Source organism: Stenella coeruleoalba (genome assembly GCF_951394435.1).
Source record: "Stenella coeruleoalba genome assembly, chromosome: 18".
Taxonomy (NCBI): Eukaryota; Metazoa; Chordata; class Mammalia; order Artiodactyla; family Delphinidae; genus Stenella; species Stenella coeruleoalba.
The window spans coordinates 50250562-50265914 of record NC_137164.1 but is presented as its reverse complement, the minus strand read 5'-3'; the positions used below and the strand labels follow the sequence as shown (position 1 = coordinate 50265914).

At 40.7% G+C, this 15353-nt stretch overlaps 1 protein-coding gene across 16 annotated transcripts in view; it reads right to left on the bottom strand.

The window, feature by feature from the left end:
- The window catches only part of SCEL (sciellin), a 334162-nt gene that overhangs the window by 118131 nt on the left and 200678 nt on the right, over window positions 1-15353 (bottom strand). For 11 of the 16 annotated variants that reach the window (XM_079903393.1, XM_079903382.1, XM_079903395.1 and 8 more), the window contains 2 exons: window positions 6722-6783; window positions 5932-6049 (listed from right to left, as the gene is read on the bottom strand). In XM_079903393.1, coding sequence (XP_079759519.1) covers window positions 5932-6049; window positions 6722-6783 — 180 coding nt within the window. The remainder of the gene's footprint in view (window positions 1-5931; window positions 6050-6721; window positions 6784-15353) is intronic. The other 5 variants (XM_079903383.1, XM_079903386.1, XM_079903385.1 and 2 more) reach the window with 1 other exon arrangement.

Genomic DNA, 15353 nt, shown 5'->3' with positions numbered 1-15353 from the left:
CGCCATGAGACTAGATATCAATTACAGGAAAAGATCTGTAAAAAATACAAACACATGGAGGCTAAACAATACACTACTTAATAATGAAGTGATCACTGAAGAGATCAAAGAGGAAATCAAAAAATACCTAGAAACAAATGACAATGGAGACACAACGACCCAAAACCTGTGGGATGCAGCAAAAGCAGTTCTAAGGGGGAAGTTTATAGCAATACAAGCCCACCTTAAGAAGCAGGAAACATCTAGAATAAACAACCTAACCTTGCACCTCAAGCAATTAGAGAAAGAAGAACAAAAAAACCCCAAAGCTAGCAGAAGGAAAGAAATCATAAAAATCAGATCAGAAATAAATGAAAAAGAAATGAAGGAAACAATAGCAAAGATCAATAAAACTAAAAGCTGGTTCTTTGAGAAGATAAACAAAATAGATAAACCACTAGCCAGACTCATCAAGAAAAAAAGGGAGAAGACTCAAATCAATAGAATTAGAAATGAAAAAGGAGAGGTAACAACTGACACTGCAGAAATAAAAGAGATCATGAGAGATTACTACAAGCAACTCTATGCCAATAAAATGGACAATCTGGAAGAAATGGACAAATTCTTAGAAATGCACAACCTGCCAAGACTGAATCAGGAAGAAATAGAAAATATGAACAGACCAATCACAAGCACTGAAATTGAAACTGTGATTAAAAATCTTCCAACAAAGAAAAGCCCAGGACCAGATGGCTTCACAGGCGAATTCTATCAAACATTTAGAGAAGAGCTAACACCTATCCTTCTCAAACTCTTCCAAAATATAGCAGAGGGAGGAACACTCCCAAACTCATTCTACGAGGCCACCATCACCTTGATACCAAAACCAGGCAAGGATGTCACAAAGAAAGAAAACTACAGGCCAATATCACTGATGAACATAGATGCAAAAATCCTCAACAAAATACTAGCAAACAGAATCCAACAGCACATTAAAAGGATCATACACCATGATCAAGTGGGGTTTATTCCAGGAATGCAAGGATTCTTCAATATACGCAAATCTATCAATGTGATAAACCATATTAACAAATTGAAGGAGAAAAACCATATGATCATCTCAATAGATGCAGAGAAAGCTTTTGACAAAATTCAACACCCATTTATGATAAAAACCCTGCAGAAAGTAGGCATAGACGAACTTTCCTCAACATAATAAAGGCCATATATGACAAGCCCACAGCAAACATCATCCTCAATGGTGAAAAACTGAAAGCATTTCCACTAAGATCAGGAACAAGACAAGGGTGCCCACTCTCACCACTCTTATTCAACATAGTTTTGGAAGTTTTAGCCACAGCAATCAGAGAAGAGAAGGAAATAAAAGGAATCCAAATCGGAAAAGAAGAAGTAAAGCTGTCACTGTTTGCAGATGACATGATCCTATACATAGAGAATCCTAAAGATGCTACCAGAAAACTACTAGAGCTAATCAATGAATTTGGTAAAGTAGCAGGATACAAAATTAATGCACAGAAATCTCTGGCATTCCTATATACTAATGATGAAAAATCTGAAAGTGAAATCAAGAAAACACTCCCATTTACCATTGCAACAAAAAGAATAAAATATCTAGGAATAAACCTACCTAAGGAGACAAAAGACCTGTATGCAGAAAACTATAAGACACTGATGAAAGAAATTAAAGATGATATAAATAGATGGAGACATATACCATGTTCTTGGATTGGAAGAATCAACATTGTGAAAATGACTCTACTACCCAAAGCAATCTATAGATTCAATGCAATCCCTATCAAACTACCACTGGCATTTTTCACAGAACTAGAACAAAAAATTTCGCAATTTGTATAGAAACACAAAAGACCCCGAATAGCCAAAGCAATCTTGAGAACAAAAAAAGGAACTGGAGGAATCAGGCTCCCTGACTTCAGACTATACTACAAAGCTACAGTTATCAAGACGGTATGGTACTGGCACAAAAACAGAAAGACAGATCAATGGAACAGGATAGAAAGCCCAGAGATAAACCCATGCACATATGGACACCTTATCTTTGACAAAGGTGGCAGGAATGTACAGTGGAAAAAGGACAGCCTCTTCAATAAGTGGTGCTGGGAAAACTGGACAGGTACATGTAAAAGAATGAAATTAGAACACTCCCTAACACCATACACAAAAATAAACTCAAAATGGATTAAAGACCTAAATATAAGGCCAGAAACTATCAAACTATTAGAGGAAAACATAGGCAGAACACTCTATGACATAAATCACAGCAAGATTCTTTCTGACCCACCCCCTAGAGTAATGGAAATAAAAACAAAAATAAACAAATGGGACCTAATGAAACTTCAAAGCTTTCGCACAGCAAAGGAAACCATAAACAAGACCAAAAGACAACCCTCAGAATGGGAGAAAATATTTGCAAACGAAGCAACCGACAAAGGATTAATCTCCAAAATTTACAAGCAGCTCATGCAGCTCAATATCAAAAAAGCAAACAACCTAATCCAAAAATGGACAGAAGACCTAAATAGACATTTCTCCAAAGAAGATATACAGACTGCCAAGAAACACATGAAAGAATGCTCAACATCACTAATCATTAGAGGAATGCAAATCAAAACTACAATGAGATATCATCTCACACCAGTCAGAATGGCCATCATCAAAAAATCTAGAAACAATAAATGCTGGAGAGGGTGTGGAGAAAAGGGAACCCTCTTGCACTGCTGGTGGGAATGTGAATTGGTTCAGCCACTATGGAGAACAGTATGGAGGTTCCTTAAAAAACTACAAATAGAACTACCATACGACCCAGCAATCCCACTACTGGGCATATATCCTGAGAAAACCGAAATTCAAAAAGAGTCATGTAGCAAAATGTTCATCGCAGCTCTATTTACAATAGCCCGGAGATGGAAACAACCTAAGTGCCCATCATCGGATGAATGGATAAAGAAGATGTGGCACATATATACAATGGAATATTACTCAGCCATAAAAAGAAACGAAATTGAGCTATTTGTAATGAGGTGGATAGACCTAGAGTCTGTCATACACAGTGAAGTAAGTCAGAAAGAAAAAGACAAATACAGTATGCTAACACATATATATGGAATTTAAGAAAAAAAATGTCATGAAGAACCTAGGGGTAAGGCAGGAATAAAGACGCAGACCTCCTAGAGAACGGACTTGAGGTTATGGGGAGGGGGAAGGGTGAGCTGTGACGGAGCGAGAGAGAGTCATGGACATATACACACTAACAAACGTAGTAAGGTAGATAGCTAGTGGGAAGCAGCCGCATAGCACAGGGAGATTAGTGCGGTGCTTTGTGACCACCTAGAGCGGCGGGATAGGGAGGGTGGGAGGGAGATGCAAGAGGGAGGGGATATGGGGATATATGTATACTTATAGTTGATTTACTTTGTGATACAGCAGAAACTAACACACCATTGTAAAGCAATTATACTCTAATAAAGTTATTAAATTTAATTAAGCCCATTATATCTGAAATTTTTCCACTTTTTGGTCTTGACAGTTTCCCTTGACAAAATGTAGGAAAATAAGTACCAATATTTGTGGTTAAGAAGGTTGATTTTTCACAGATTTAGCCTATTTTTGAAACATGAGATTATATACTTTGCTCTGTTTGGTCCTTAAAATAACCCTATAAATTAGGCAGGGGATACACTTATATCCAGTTCACAGATGAGAAAATTGATCAGGGATTCTGTGGCTTTCCTAAGGCTAAAAAGTTAGCAAGTGACAAGAGTGATCTTTTTATTCCAAACTTTCCCTTTTCCTACTGGTCAACCCTTCAATAGAACTTCATACATAAGATCCTGAAGTTATGTCTTCCTTACTTTGTATAGTGGACCTGAAAGTGCAGGCAATTTTAGGAAATGTCCAAACATGTAGTAGAGACTTTGGCCTTGAGCCAAAGCAGAGAATAAGTATCAGAACCTTTCCATGTCAACCCAACCAATACTGAAATATCACATTTCTCCTGGTTCTGATTACTCAACACTCTGGAACCACTTACAGTAAAGCTATAAAAGAACTGCAGTAGATAATTAAAGAAAGATGAGCAGTGAAACTGAAACAATTCCAGCGAATATATACCCTTGAAGATGCCAAGAGAACTTCTCCATCTCCCTGGGATCCCCTCCCTAAACTTGTGGGAGAGTAGCAGACACCAGACGCATTTCTGCCTGAAGAAAAATACATAGCACGTAGCCCACTACTGGGCCAGCAGGCGTGGGGAAAGCATCAGAGCCAATTTCCCCTTCACTCAGCAGCTGTCATGCCAGCCAAGCTGGCTTCCTTGGGCCTTTTTAAGGAAGCATGTCTGGCAGAAAACCATCACTTCTACTGACTATAAATTGTCTTAGCCATCTAAATTGTCTTCTACTGACTATAAATTGTCTTAGCCATCTAAATTGTCTATTGCCCCACATCTGTGCAAATTTGTGCAACCCAAAATTTGTGATCTACCTTTGATATCATTCTACCACCATGGAAAAATAGAAATGTCATATTAGCTTCCAACAGAAGCAGTAAATGTTGCTTTATAGAAGGAAATGATTGTTTTCTAAGAATGCTAGCTCCAAAACTTAGTGTGAGTCTCCAAATAACCCTATAGCTCCTTAAAATAATAAAATTTAATAACAGAATTTAATAGACATTTTTGTTTAACAGTTACAAGTACACTCCTCAAACAACCATGTATGGACAGTTTAGTAGAAAGCTTAGAGGAATTATCCTGTAATGCAGGGATTCCCTACTTCAGTGCTGTTGACATTATGGGTTTGATAATTTTTCGTTGTGAGGTGTGTCCTCTGCCTGGTAGGTTGTTTAGTGGCATTTCTGGTTTCTACTGACTAGATGTCAGGAGTACCCCCCAATTTTGACATTTAAAAATGTCTCCTGACCTTGCCAAACATCCCCTGGGAACAAAATTGTCCCTGACTGAGAACCATTGGTGTAATGGGAAGATAATGGGTCATGTTACTTTCAGCTCCACCTCTTAATAGCTGTGTGCTCTTGAACAAGTTACCTAACTTCTCTGAGCCTCAGATTCCTCCTCTGTAAAAATGAGGATGTAATACCTACCTCATGTGATTGCTATGAGATTCAGTGATGCTTTATACGTAAAGTACCTAGTATCTAGCCGGACACATAAGAGGGAATCAAAGACATATGCATATGCGTATGTATGTATATATATATATATATACACAATTTATAATAAATATATATGGGCTGGACAAATGCCTATTATAAATCTATGTTGGCAATGAGGTGATATGCTTAGGTTAATAGTCTTCAGATCTTTAAACATACAGCTAATAGAAACAATGCTTAAAGCAGAAAATACTTTCGTGATGGTTAAGTGTTTTCTCTTACAAAGTGATACTGCCTTTACCACCTTTCCCTACCTAGAGGTATACGACCAGTGGGGACTAAAATGAGTTGAGGATTGATCGGTTTTACTTGCACATAAGGAAATTTTAGATAAATTATTATTAAATTTGTAAACTTGGAATCATACTTGTGTTTGTTTCAACTGACCTCAGGCACCAGGAATCTCGTTACCATGGCTTAAATATTACCTTTTTGGAAATTGGAATGCCTTTTTTTTTTTTTTCAGATTATCAAGTAGGCACCAATGTCTATGCTATTTATAACAGCGAAATCCTACTTTTTTCTCACTAATTACTCCTATTCTTTTAGGTATGTGAATATTAACAATGGTAGAGATATTCTTAAAAATCTGATGTAACGAATTTATGCTTACTAAATCTTACCAAACATGAGGCCAAGCAACAAAGGGTTTTAGAAGGAATGTATCCAATTTCCACATCGCCATTAGTTTCCCAAATGGAGAATGGCTCTTTCTACTCACCCACCCACCCACGCTCTTACTTTTCTTCTTCAGGACGTTCCTTTATCCAGCTGTTATCCTGTAAGAGAGTCCTTCTTTTGTTCACATTGTGAAAACCCTGTTGCTTCAGTGTAGTCCCCTGAGTGGTACTCTTCATATCTATCAACAGAAAAATGAAACAACAAGAGATGTAGTTGCATGGAGTTGAGTGTGTGTTTATTACTTGGAAATCTTGAGAGGAGCATCTGATTGGCCAGCATCACTCTTCTAGGCTGGCAAATCCAGTACTGTTTCAAAGTAAGATGCACCGGCAAGAAAGAACAAATCCCACACCCCATCATCAAAGATAACTTATAAAACTGCTCAGGTGCCAACTGAAATTGCTCGTGCACACCATGAAGCCCTGCCCCACACCTGGGAGTGTAGAACCACAGGCCTGGGAAAAACCAATACCGGGTTTAGTGGGTTGGCCATTTTGCTCAAAAAGAAATGTGCCTCAGAAGGACACACGAGACTGTTTTAGAAGTACCTAGTGAACAACAGTAAGTCCTGATGCTTCTGATTATAAATAACTTAATTCTTTGATCTCACGGGAGCCAAAAGCACAGAAGGTCACACACACTTGATTTTTAAAAGAAATTTTTGAATTGCAATTAGATGAGTAAAATCTATAGCACTCTTACTTTTTTCTTAAGCCTAACTTCGGCCATGTTAATTAAATTGGATGGTTGCTTCTAAGAATTTCATAGCTACATGGAAAAAAAAAGACCTGTGCGTTGTTTTTCTCCTATTTTTAAGTTCTCTGAGTAAGGGAAACATCATCTACATTACCATTTCCTGTGGGAGATGTTTTTCTCAAGGTAAAATTGGACATGCTGCCTTCCAGTAAGGATCTAAAAGAAAAATGGGGATGGGGAAAACACAGTAATGACTCGACAAAGAATCAACAAGGGACTCATTCATTGCTAACGAGACACATTTTTCAATGACATTGGTGGTCACATAATCTGGTATAATGAATACATGATATGAAGTGACCCCTAAGAACCTGAGAGTTCATCTATTCCAATGCATTTATTTTACAGATGAGGAAACTGAAGTCAGGAGTACTTAGTGTCCCCTGTGTTATAGGACAAGCAATCGGCTGAATCAGGCCATCAATTAACTCATTTATTCAATGAAAAAATATGCATTGAGTGCTTGACACTGAGCCAGGAGCTGGAGACACAAAAAGATAAGTAAGACAAGTATCGGGTCAGGTCAACAGGGAGACGGAGACATGGAGTTTACAGCACAATATGCAGAAGGGCTCATCAGCTCCTTCTTTGGGGAAGCCAAAGTGAACCCAGGCAACTGATATGTGTTTAGAAGGGAAGCAGCCAGAGCACGGAAATCACAGATCTTGGGAAGCACGGGTGGTTTTAGGTAATCCCTGTGTGCGAAAGCCCTAAGACTCTCAGCTGTGATGAACTGCTACTGCCAAGCTGCTAAGGGACTGAGGTGATTCTCATTCCCAGTTTGCCTGGGATGATGGTGCGTTCAGGGCCGCATTATGACACTGAGTCTTAGGCACTTTCGCTTTCGATGGCCTCTTCCTTCACACACAAGCACATGCACACACATGCATACACATACAAAATTAAAAATTATATTTTATGACTGTGTTGGTATAATGATGAATAACAATCCAGGCTGGCTTTGTTAATACATATTCATTATTGTTATAGTATTCGTTTTTTCTTCTGCTGTTAAAAGGAATTAAAATTAGGACCCTTTTGTGGGCCCCTAAAAGGGTCCCAGGTGTGGCCTTTTCTGCTTAACAGATAAGTCAGCCCTGAGATTCCCTGAATGTGGGACTTGCAGTTTTTAAACTGGAAAAGTCCTGGGCAAACAGGACTGGGCTGGTCACCCTAGGTGGGGCATTATGTTTTTTGCAGATTTCATCCCACCAGACAGTGTATGGAATGTTGGAGGGGCCCTCCATCTCAAGTCAGAAGCAAGCCCTAGGTCCAGCTTTATGACATCAAAGTTCTGCGATTGAACCACTTAATCTCTGTAAAATGGGCTAATGAAACCTGCCATCTACTTCATAAGGTTGTGATGATCAAATGAATAATGTACACAAAAATCACTTTGTTAAACTATAAATGCTGTTGAGACTGTCAGCTGTATCATCAGACAGCAGTTTATAGGTATAACGTGGAGATTCTAAAGCCCCCATCTCCCACCCTCTGGTCCAAAAGTATCTCCTACGGTAACTTGCCATAGGACTTGAAGTGGTAAAGATGCATTCCTCTGGATCAAGGCATGGTTTCCCTAGGATCTTCATTTAGAATATCAATGCTCCTAGAGTCGGTGAGAAGTGGCAGCTGCTGGTGACTTTACCAGCCTGGTGCTCGGCACTATGGGCTCACGGCTGCACCTCATCTGGGGAATTGCCCTTACTGGTGGGGCTGCCAGTTACACACCCTCCTTATCCACTGAACCTGCAGCCAGCGACTGAGTGCCCTGGAACGTGGAGCCAGTCCTGCAGGTGACTGGTGCTTCAGCACTCACCGTGGCAGAAGCTAGGCTAGCAGGGGGCGCATCGCTGCTCAGCTCCTTCCCTTCCTCCCCTCCCTGCTTCCCTTTCTCCTTTCTTCTGAGTGAATACCCTTCATACGTCACAGGCACCCAAAGTCCTCCCAGGCACTGCTTCTAGGGGACCCAACCTAAGACTAACAACCAGCCTAAGACCAGCCGCTGTTCGCTCCGCTGAGTCTGAAGGTCTTAGTGAAATTAGAAAGACCTGCATGTAAAGTGGGCTATTTACTGACTGTGTCACCTTGGGGATGCTACAGTTCAGCTCCCTTATCTGTAAAATGAGGTGAATTGGGACTGTTTTGGGGATCAAGTTCGATGACATATGTAAAGTGTCTGATTATTGCCCAACACAGAGTAAGTGCTCAATAATTCTTAACTTCGTGATTCTATCACCTTGGAAAGCGTTAAGCGTAAAGATGAGATGTGGTCAGGTGTGGGAAGGAGATGGAACAGCCTTGCATTTGGGTCCTGGGCACGCAGGGATTGTGGGGTGGCCACTGTCTCACTGTATTTGGAGGCCCCTAAAACTCTGGCAGAAATGGGAGGAAAAGAGGCATGCAAACTTCAGTCTGAACTACTTGTTCACTTCACCTCAGTCTGGCCTTGATTCTCTGGGTTCTTGGCTAACCTACTTCCTGTTTCTAAATGGGCTCTGATAAACTCTTTTCCTGAACTGGTAAAGACCTGGAAGGTTCGTAGCTGATTGAACTGGGATTCTGAGGTGGGCGGAATGCTGAGTGTATATCTGGTGATACACTTGCAGAGATTGCAAGCTCAGTCGTGAAACACAGGGAAGGGTCAATGGAGAAAAGTCATTTTGCCATTATCTGCTTATTTGTCTCTCACAAAAGACCGAGTGTCCTGTGAGCCAGACTTAAGACTGTCCCTTCTCTATTTCCAGTGTGTGGGACAGAGTAGATGCCCCCTAGGTCCTTACTATGTGCTGAATTAGGTCCCTCTCAAAAATCCTAACACCCCAGTACCTCAGAATGTGACTATAGTTGGAAGCGAGGCTGTTAAAGAAGTGAATAAGTTAAAATGAGGCCTTTGGGGTGAGGTCTAATGCCATCTGTCCCATGACCTTATAAGAAGAGGAATTTGGACACACAGAGACACCAGGGATATGTCTGCATAGAGGAAAGGACATGAGAGGACACAGAGAGAAAGAAGGTGCCCATCTGCTAACTGAGGAGAGAGGCCTCAGGAGAAAACAAAACTCATGACACCTTGATCTTAGACTTCCAGCCTCCAGGCCTAGGAGACAACAAATTTCTGTTATTGAAGTCAATCAGCCCGTGGTCCTTTGCTTTGGCAGCCCTAGCAAACTAATAGAGTGCTTATGGGAAAAGTGGTTTAAACATTTCTAAAATAGCTAAGTCATTCAAAGAGCTGTGTGTTACCCTGTCTCTGACCTGTGCCCTTTGTGTCTTTAATTGCCCTACTGCCCGGGGCAACTGCCAATTGCCATAGTACCTGCTCTCAACTGGATACCTCACAGGCATTATCTCATCCTCACATGAACTCTGCACAGCAGCTATTACCTCCACCTCTCAGATAAGACACCTGACTAAAGCTCAGGGAGAGGATGTAACCTGCCAAAGTGGCAACAAGCAGAATCTGGCTTCTAAACCAAAGCCAACTCGTTCCTCCACAACCAGCAGTAATGTTTGTCATGAGCCACTGCAAGACGAGACCAGTAACCTGGCATTAGAGTGAAAGAGGGAAGGTACACAGCAGGGCCCGCCTGACTCGACATCTCTGGAAGTCCCATGAGCTCTGCCCTGACTGCCTGGCAGCAGGAGAACCAGGACAACTTCTCAAGGAATGATTGCAGCAGACAAACCCTCACAGAGCAGCCTTCTCTGTGTATTTCCTGATATTTTCCTGCTTATAAACGTATGTCCATACAAAAAGGTATACACGAATGGTCATAGCAGCATTATTCAAAATAGCCTAAAAGTGGAAACAACCCAAATGTCCATCAGTGGATGAATGGATACACAACATGTGGCAGATCCATACAATGGAATATTACTTGGCAATAAATAAGAACGAAGCACTGATACATATTACAACATGGATGAAGCTTGAAACATGCTAAGTGAAAGAAGCCAGACATAAAAGATGACATATTTAGGATTCTATATGGATGTTGTCTTTTAGATTTTCCTTGGTATCCTCAATACTCCTGCCCCTTTAGGCTCTGTTGGGTAAGGAGGAGAGCTCAGACAATAATAATACCTTAGATGATTTTATAGTAATTATAATATATCTCATTTCATTTCCAAGGCTATGTTCTAAGAGTATAATCCCTACTTAGCAGAGACATGGCTCGAGAAGCTGCTGAGTGGAAAGTTGGGACTCCATCTGAGGCTTTCTAGCTCAAGGCTCATCGTCGTTTCCTCTCTGCCAGGGACTCCCAGACCGATAGCACTTCCTGCAGTTGTAGAGAGAAAAGCAGGTATCTCTTCTTTACCTTATATTTAGGGCTGGCTCTAATCAGATCCAGCACCCTGCTAAAGGGTGCGATATTTTCATGCCTTTGGTAGCCGGGTATTCTCCAGAAGGAGTCATAAGATAAGACATCCAAACAAGCTCAGGGCCCTTACCGCTTTCTCCCTGCCAATAACTAGCCTCAGGTATCCTATAAACACCTCACTGGGTCCACCCCAGTGTCTCTGGGATACTTTCTAGGGATAGTTGCCAGTGAACTCCCTTGCTTTCTCTGGGACACCCAAGCTTTATCTCGTTGCCTCTTTCATGAAAGTCCCTGGGAAGAACCAGGCTTTTTGTGTTTCACCCTTTCCATCTCTGAAAGTAGGTTGCCAGGCAGAAGGTAAGAGCAGCCATCTTTGGACCATGAACTAACCTCGGGACTAAAGTCACACACTAAGAATGGCAGAGCAGGAAGTTAGAAGGAGCCTGGCTCCTCATGGAGCTGCCAAATAGCCTCAAATAGCTGTCAAAAAGTTGAGATGATCTATCTCTTAACTTTTGGCAAGAGGAAAATAAACCTAGTTTCTTCATGAGATTACTCTTTCATATTTTTGTTACTCAAGCTTAATGCTCTTCCTACCTGTTACAAGATCATCGTGGAGTAAACAGAAGGTCTAAAAGCCCATGGTGGTCTACAAAATATACTAGTGATTTTTTATTAGTAAAACACTCTTTCTTGCAACATGTCTGTGTGTTCAATGTTCCTAGCAAGAAGGATCATGTGTTTAGTTCCTACTATTGTTTCACATCGTGCCACAGATTACTGCTCATTAGCTTATTTAATTCTTCCAGATGAGTTTTATTAACTCTAATTATAGGAATTCAAAACTCAGATTAAATAACCTGGCTAAGGTCACACAGGGAGTGACAGTCAGGAACTGCAATTAGGTCTATATGACTGCAATGCCAGGGTCTTTTCAGCAAACGATACTACATGTTGGTCAAAGTACCATGTGATATAACCAACTCCAGATACGCAGGGAAAAGCCCGGGAGTTCCGAGAGATGGAAGATAATGGGAGAGGAGCTGGAAGGAGCTGCAGTAATAAACAGCTGCTCCGTCACCCCTGGGCAGCTCAGTCTCGAGCCTCACCCCTCCCGTGGCCACACTGAAGCCATGAGTGGCCTGGCACTACTCCTACCGGACTCCTCTGGATCTATCTCCCTACTAGATGGCTTGATAATGTTTTATACTCTTTCCTAGCTCCATGCTGTCCACTGGCATGAGGTAACTGAGACAGCAGAATATAATGTATTCTATTTTCAAATGATAATAGTTTAATAAGTATGCAGGAGTTTTATTTTTTTTAATGAAAATGACTAATAGTGTGGGAAAATAAAAATTTTTCACCAAATCTACAGGTTTCACTTCCATCTCCTGCGCAACCTCCCTCAGCACCACCTGCTCCTTTCTCTTTCTTAAGACCCATTGGCCATGTCACCCTAACCACCTCCATATGTCAGCCCATTTGGTGGCCCCAGAACCATTTCTAGAAACTCCAATCTAAAACATTTAAGGTGCAAGCCCCACTCTCATCAACCTGTAATTCCACCAAAATTTTACTGCAATGGAACACTTGCCATCCTGACCAGAATATAAACCAACTTTTTTTATATATGGATATTTTCTATACTGCTAATAAAAATGGATCAGGGGCTTCCTTGGTGGCGCAGTGGTTGAGGGTCCGCCTGCCGATGCAGGGGACGCGGGTTCGTGCCCGGGTCCGGAAAGATCCCACATGCTGCGGAGCAGCTGGATCCGTGAGCCATGGCTGCTGAGCCTGCACGTCCGGAGCCTGTGCTCCGCAACGGGAGAGGCCACAACAGTGGGAGGCCCGCATACAGAAAAAAAAAAAAAAAAAAAAAAAAAAAAAAAAAAAAAAAATGGATCAACAATATATGTCCCTGTGAATAATGCTCTTGTTAAAATATACCCTTCTGTAGAGTGGATGAGAGATTAGAAACCTTTCAAATTGGTAATGTCATGAAATACATGCAGCAAAATCTCAGTTTTATATTATTTTTTAAAGAAATTACTTATTTCAGGGACTGAGGTTATCCTCAGTTTCATATCTACTCAACACGCAAATAATGACACTTTAATAGCTTCGGTTCAGCCAATTAGATTTATTTCTAAGTGCTGTCCTTCAGTTTCCTTCCAATCAAGTTTTAAACTTCTCACGAGAAAGATGAAACTCTCATCTGGTCTCCTCAAAATGCTGTTACCGGTACACATACCAAATAATGGCAGACACCAGCAACTGTATTTTTTTCCAGCAACTACATATATTTTTTTTTTCTTTTTTTTTTTTTTTTTGTGGTACGCGGGCCTCTCACTGTTTTGGCCTCTCCCGTTGCGGAGCACAGGCTCCGGATGCGCAGGCTCAGCGGCCATGGCTCACGGGCCCAGCCGCTCCACGGTATGTGGGATCCTCCCAGACCGGGGCACGAACCCGTGTCCCCCGCATCGTCAGGCGGACTCTCAACCACTGCGCCACCAGGGAAGCCCAGCAATTATATTTTAAATGTATAATACTGTAAGGAAAGATGTATAAAAAGATATGTCCTTATTATGCTGGGAACTACAAAAACCTTTCCCTTTTAAAGCCCCAAATTCGTAAGTTGAAAACTCTGATGTGAAATCATGATGTCAGAAGTCAGTATAGAAACAGGAAAAAAAAAAACCTTTTCAACTTCTGGCCCCTCTTTCATTTCCTCTTTGTGGCCAACCACCAGAAAGTGCTAGTTTTTACCCAATGCCTACAGCTTCTGCCCAAAGACATGTCTTTAGGTTTAAGATGAAATTACTCTCTTTAAATTCTGAAATACAAAACCAGTCAAGTTTCATGGTTTTCTTTGGATGCATTTGAAACTATCAAACATCTCCTATTTCTTAAATGTATCCCTGTTCAGATCCTCTTCATCTCCCTATGTCCTTCTCAATTTCTGTTTTGAATAACAGCACTTCCCCAAGAGCATTTAGGTCCATTATGTAATCTTCTGCTCCCCTAGCCAGTCAGCCCCAGCGCTTCCTGCCCCAACTAAGCTGCAGTCTTCTCCATCTTTTGGGTCCTCTTGACAAAAAGACTTTGTGGACCTTGTTTATCTATTTTATTTTTTACAAGGTCCTATGTTTAGCACATGGAACTATATTCAATATGCTGTAATAAACCATAATGGAAAAGAATATGAAAAAGAATATGTATATATGTGTGTGTGTGTGTGTGTGTGTATAACTGAATCACTTTGCTGTATAGCAGAAACTAACACAACATTGTAAATCAACTATACTTCAATAAAAATTAAAAAAAAAAGAAAAAGGACTTTGTGGATCTCACTCTTCCCCTTCCCACCCAAGGACAAAATGCTTCTCAACTTACCTAATAAGTGCTACATATTACCACTCGCTGCTAACTCTCCTTAAGAAAGATTGTGTGAGCAAAGAAACTGGAATGAGGTGGTGCAGAGATGAAAGAGAATAGGAAGAGTAAGACAGAAGAGAAAAAAATGCAGAGCAGAAAATAGGATAACAAAATAGAGGATGAGAGAAAAAAGAAAGAAACCAGCGAAAAGAATTCACTGCTGGTATTTGGTCGTGTGATAGTGTTAGCCATATTGAGCTTAGATTTTGCATGTATTATCACATTTAAGACCCACATAATGCCTTAAGGCTGATACTATGATTATCCTCCTTCTATACCTAAGTGAAACTTTATAATGAATGATTTCAATGAAGTCAGAGTCCTTTTTCAGAAGGTAGGGCAGGAGTTGGAAATGTGGACAGTGGGTAAAATTAGTTCTTTCTGGAAAGAGGTTTTAGGATGAGTAGTTTGCCTAAGGCTACACAGCCAGTGAACAGTTGGGATTCCAGCCCAAATCGACCTGACCTCAAAGTTCCTGTCCCAGAAGCCCAGGAAACAAAAAGGGTTCAACAGGTAGAAAGTTACCAGGTTAAAAGAAAGGGTGAGAAGAATGACATTTCCTTTGCAATAGAAATCTGTGATGGACCTCAACCAAGAGTGAGATTTGGACCAGACTTTCTCTGATCATTTTACCAAAGTATCATGAGATCAGCACAGAGTGATAGTTGGATACTTTAATGGCTCCAAAATCTCCCAGTTAATTTATGAAGCTTCTAATAGACTTATCTAAATTGATATCTTTATGGAAAAGACCAAATATGAATAGTTACCTAAGAGAAACCTCTATAGTGATAGAAAGTATAAAAAAGCAAACATAGAATAAGGAAATAAATACAGCAAAAATGTCTAGAATGACATATGTAGCTTGGTGGTATTCACTTTCGTATATGAAAAAGTCTTCATGGTTCGATAATACCTACTAGTACTTGTTTCCCAGAAATCACTGGTAACAGGGAAAAAATT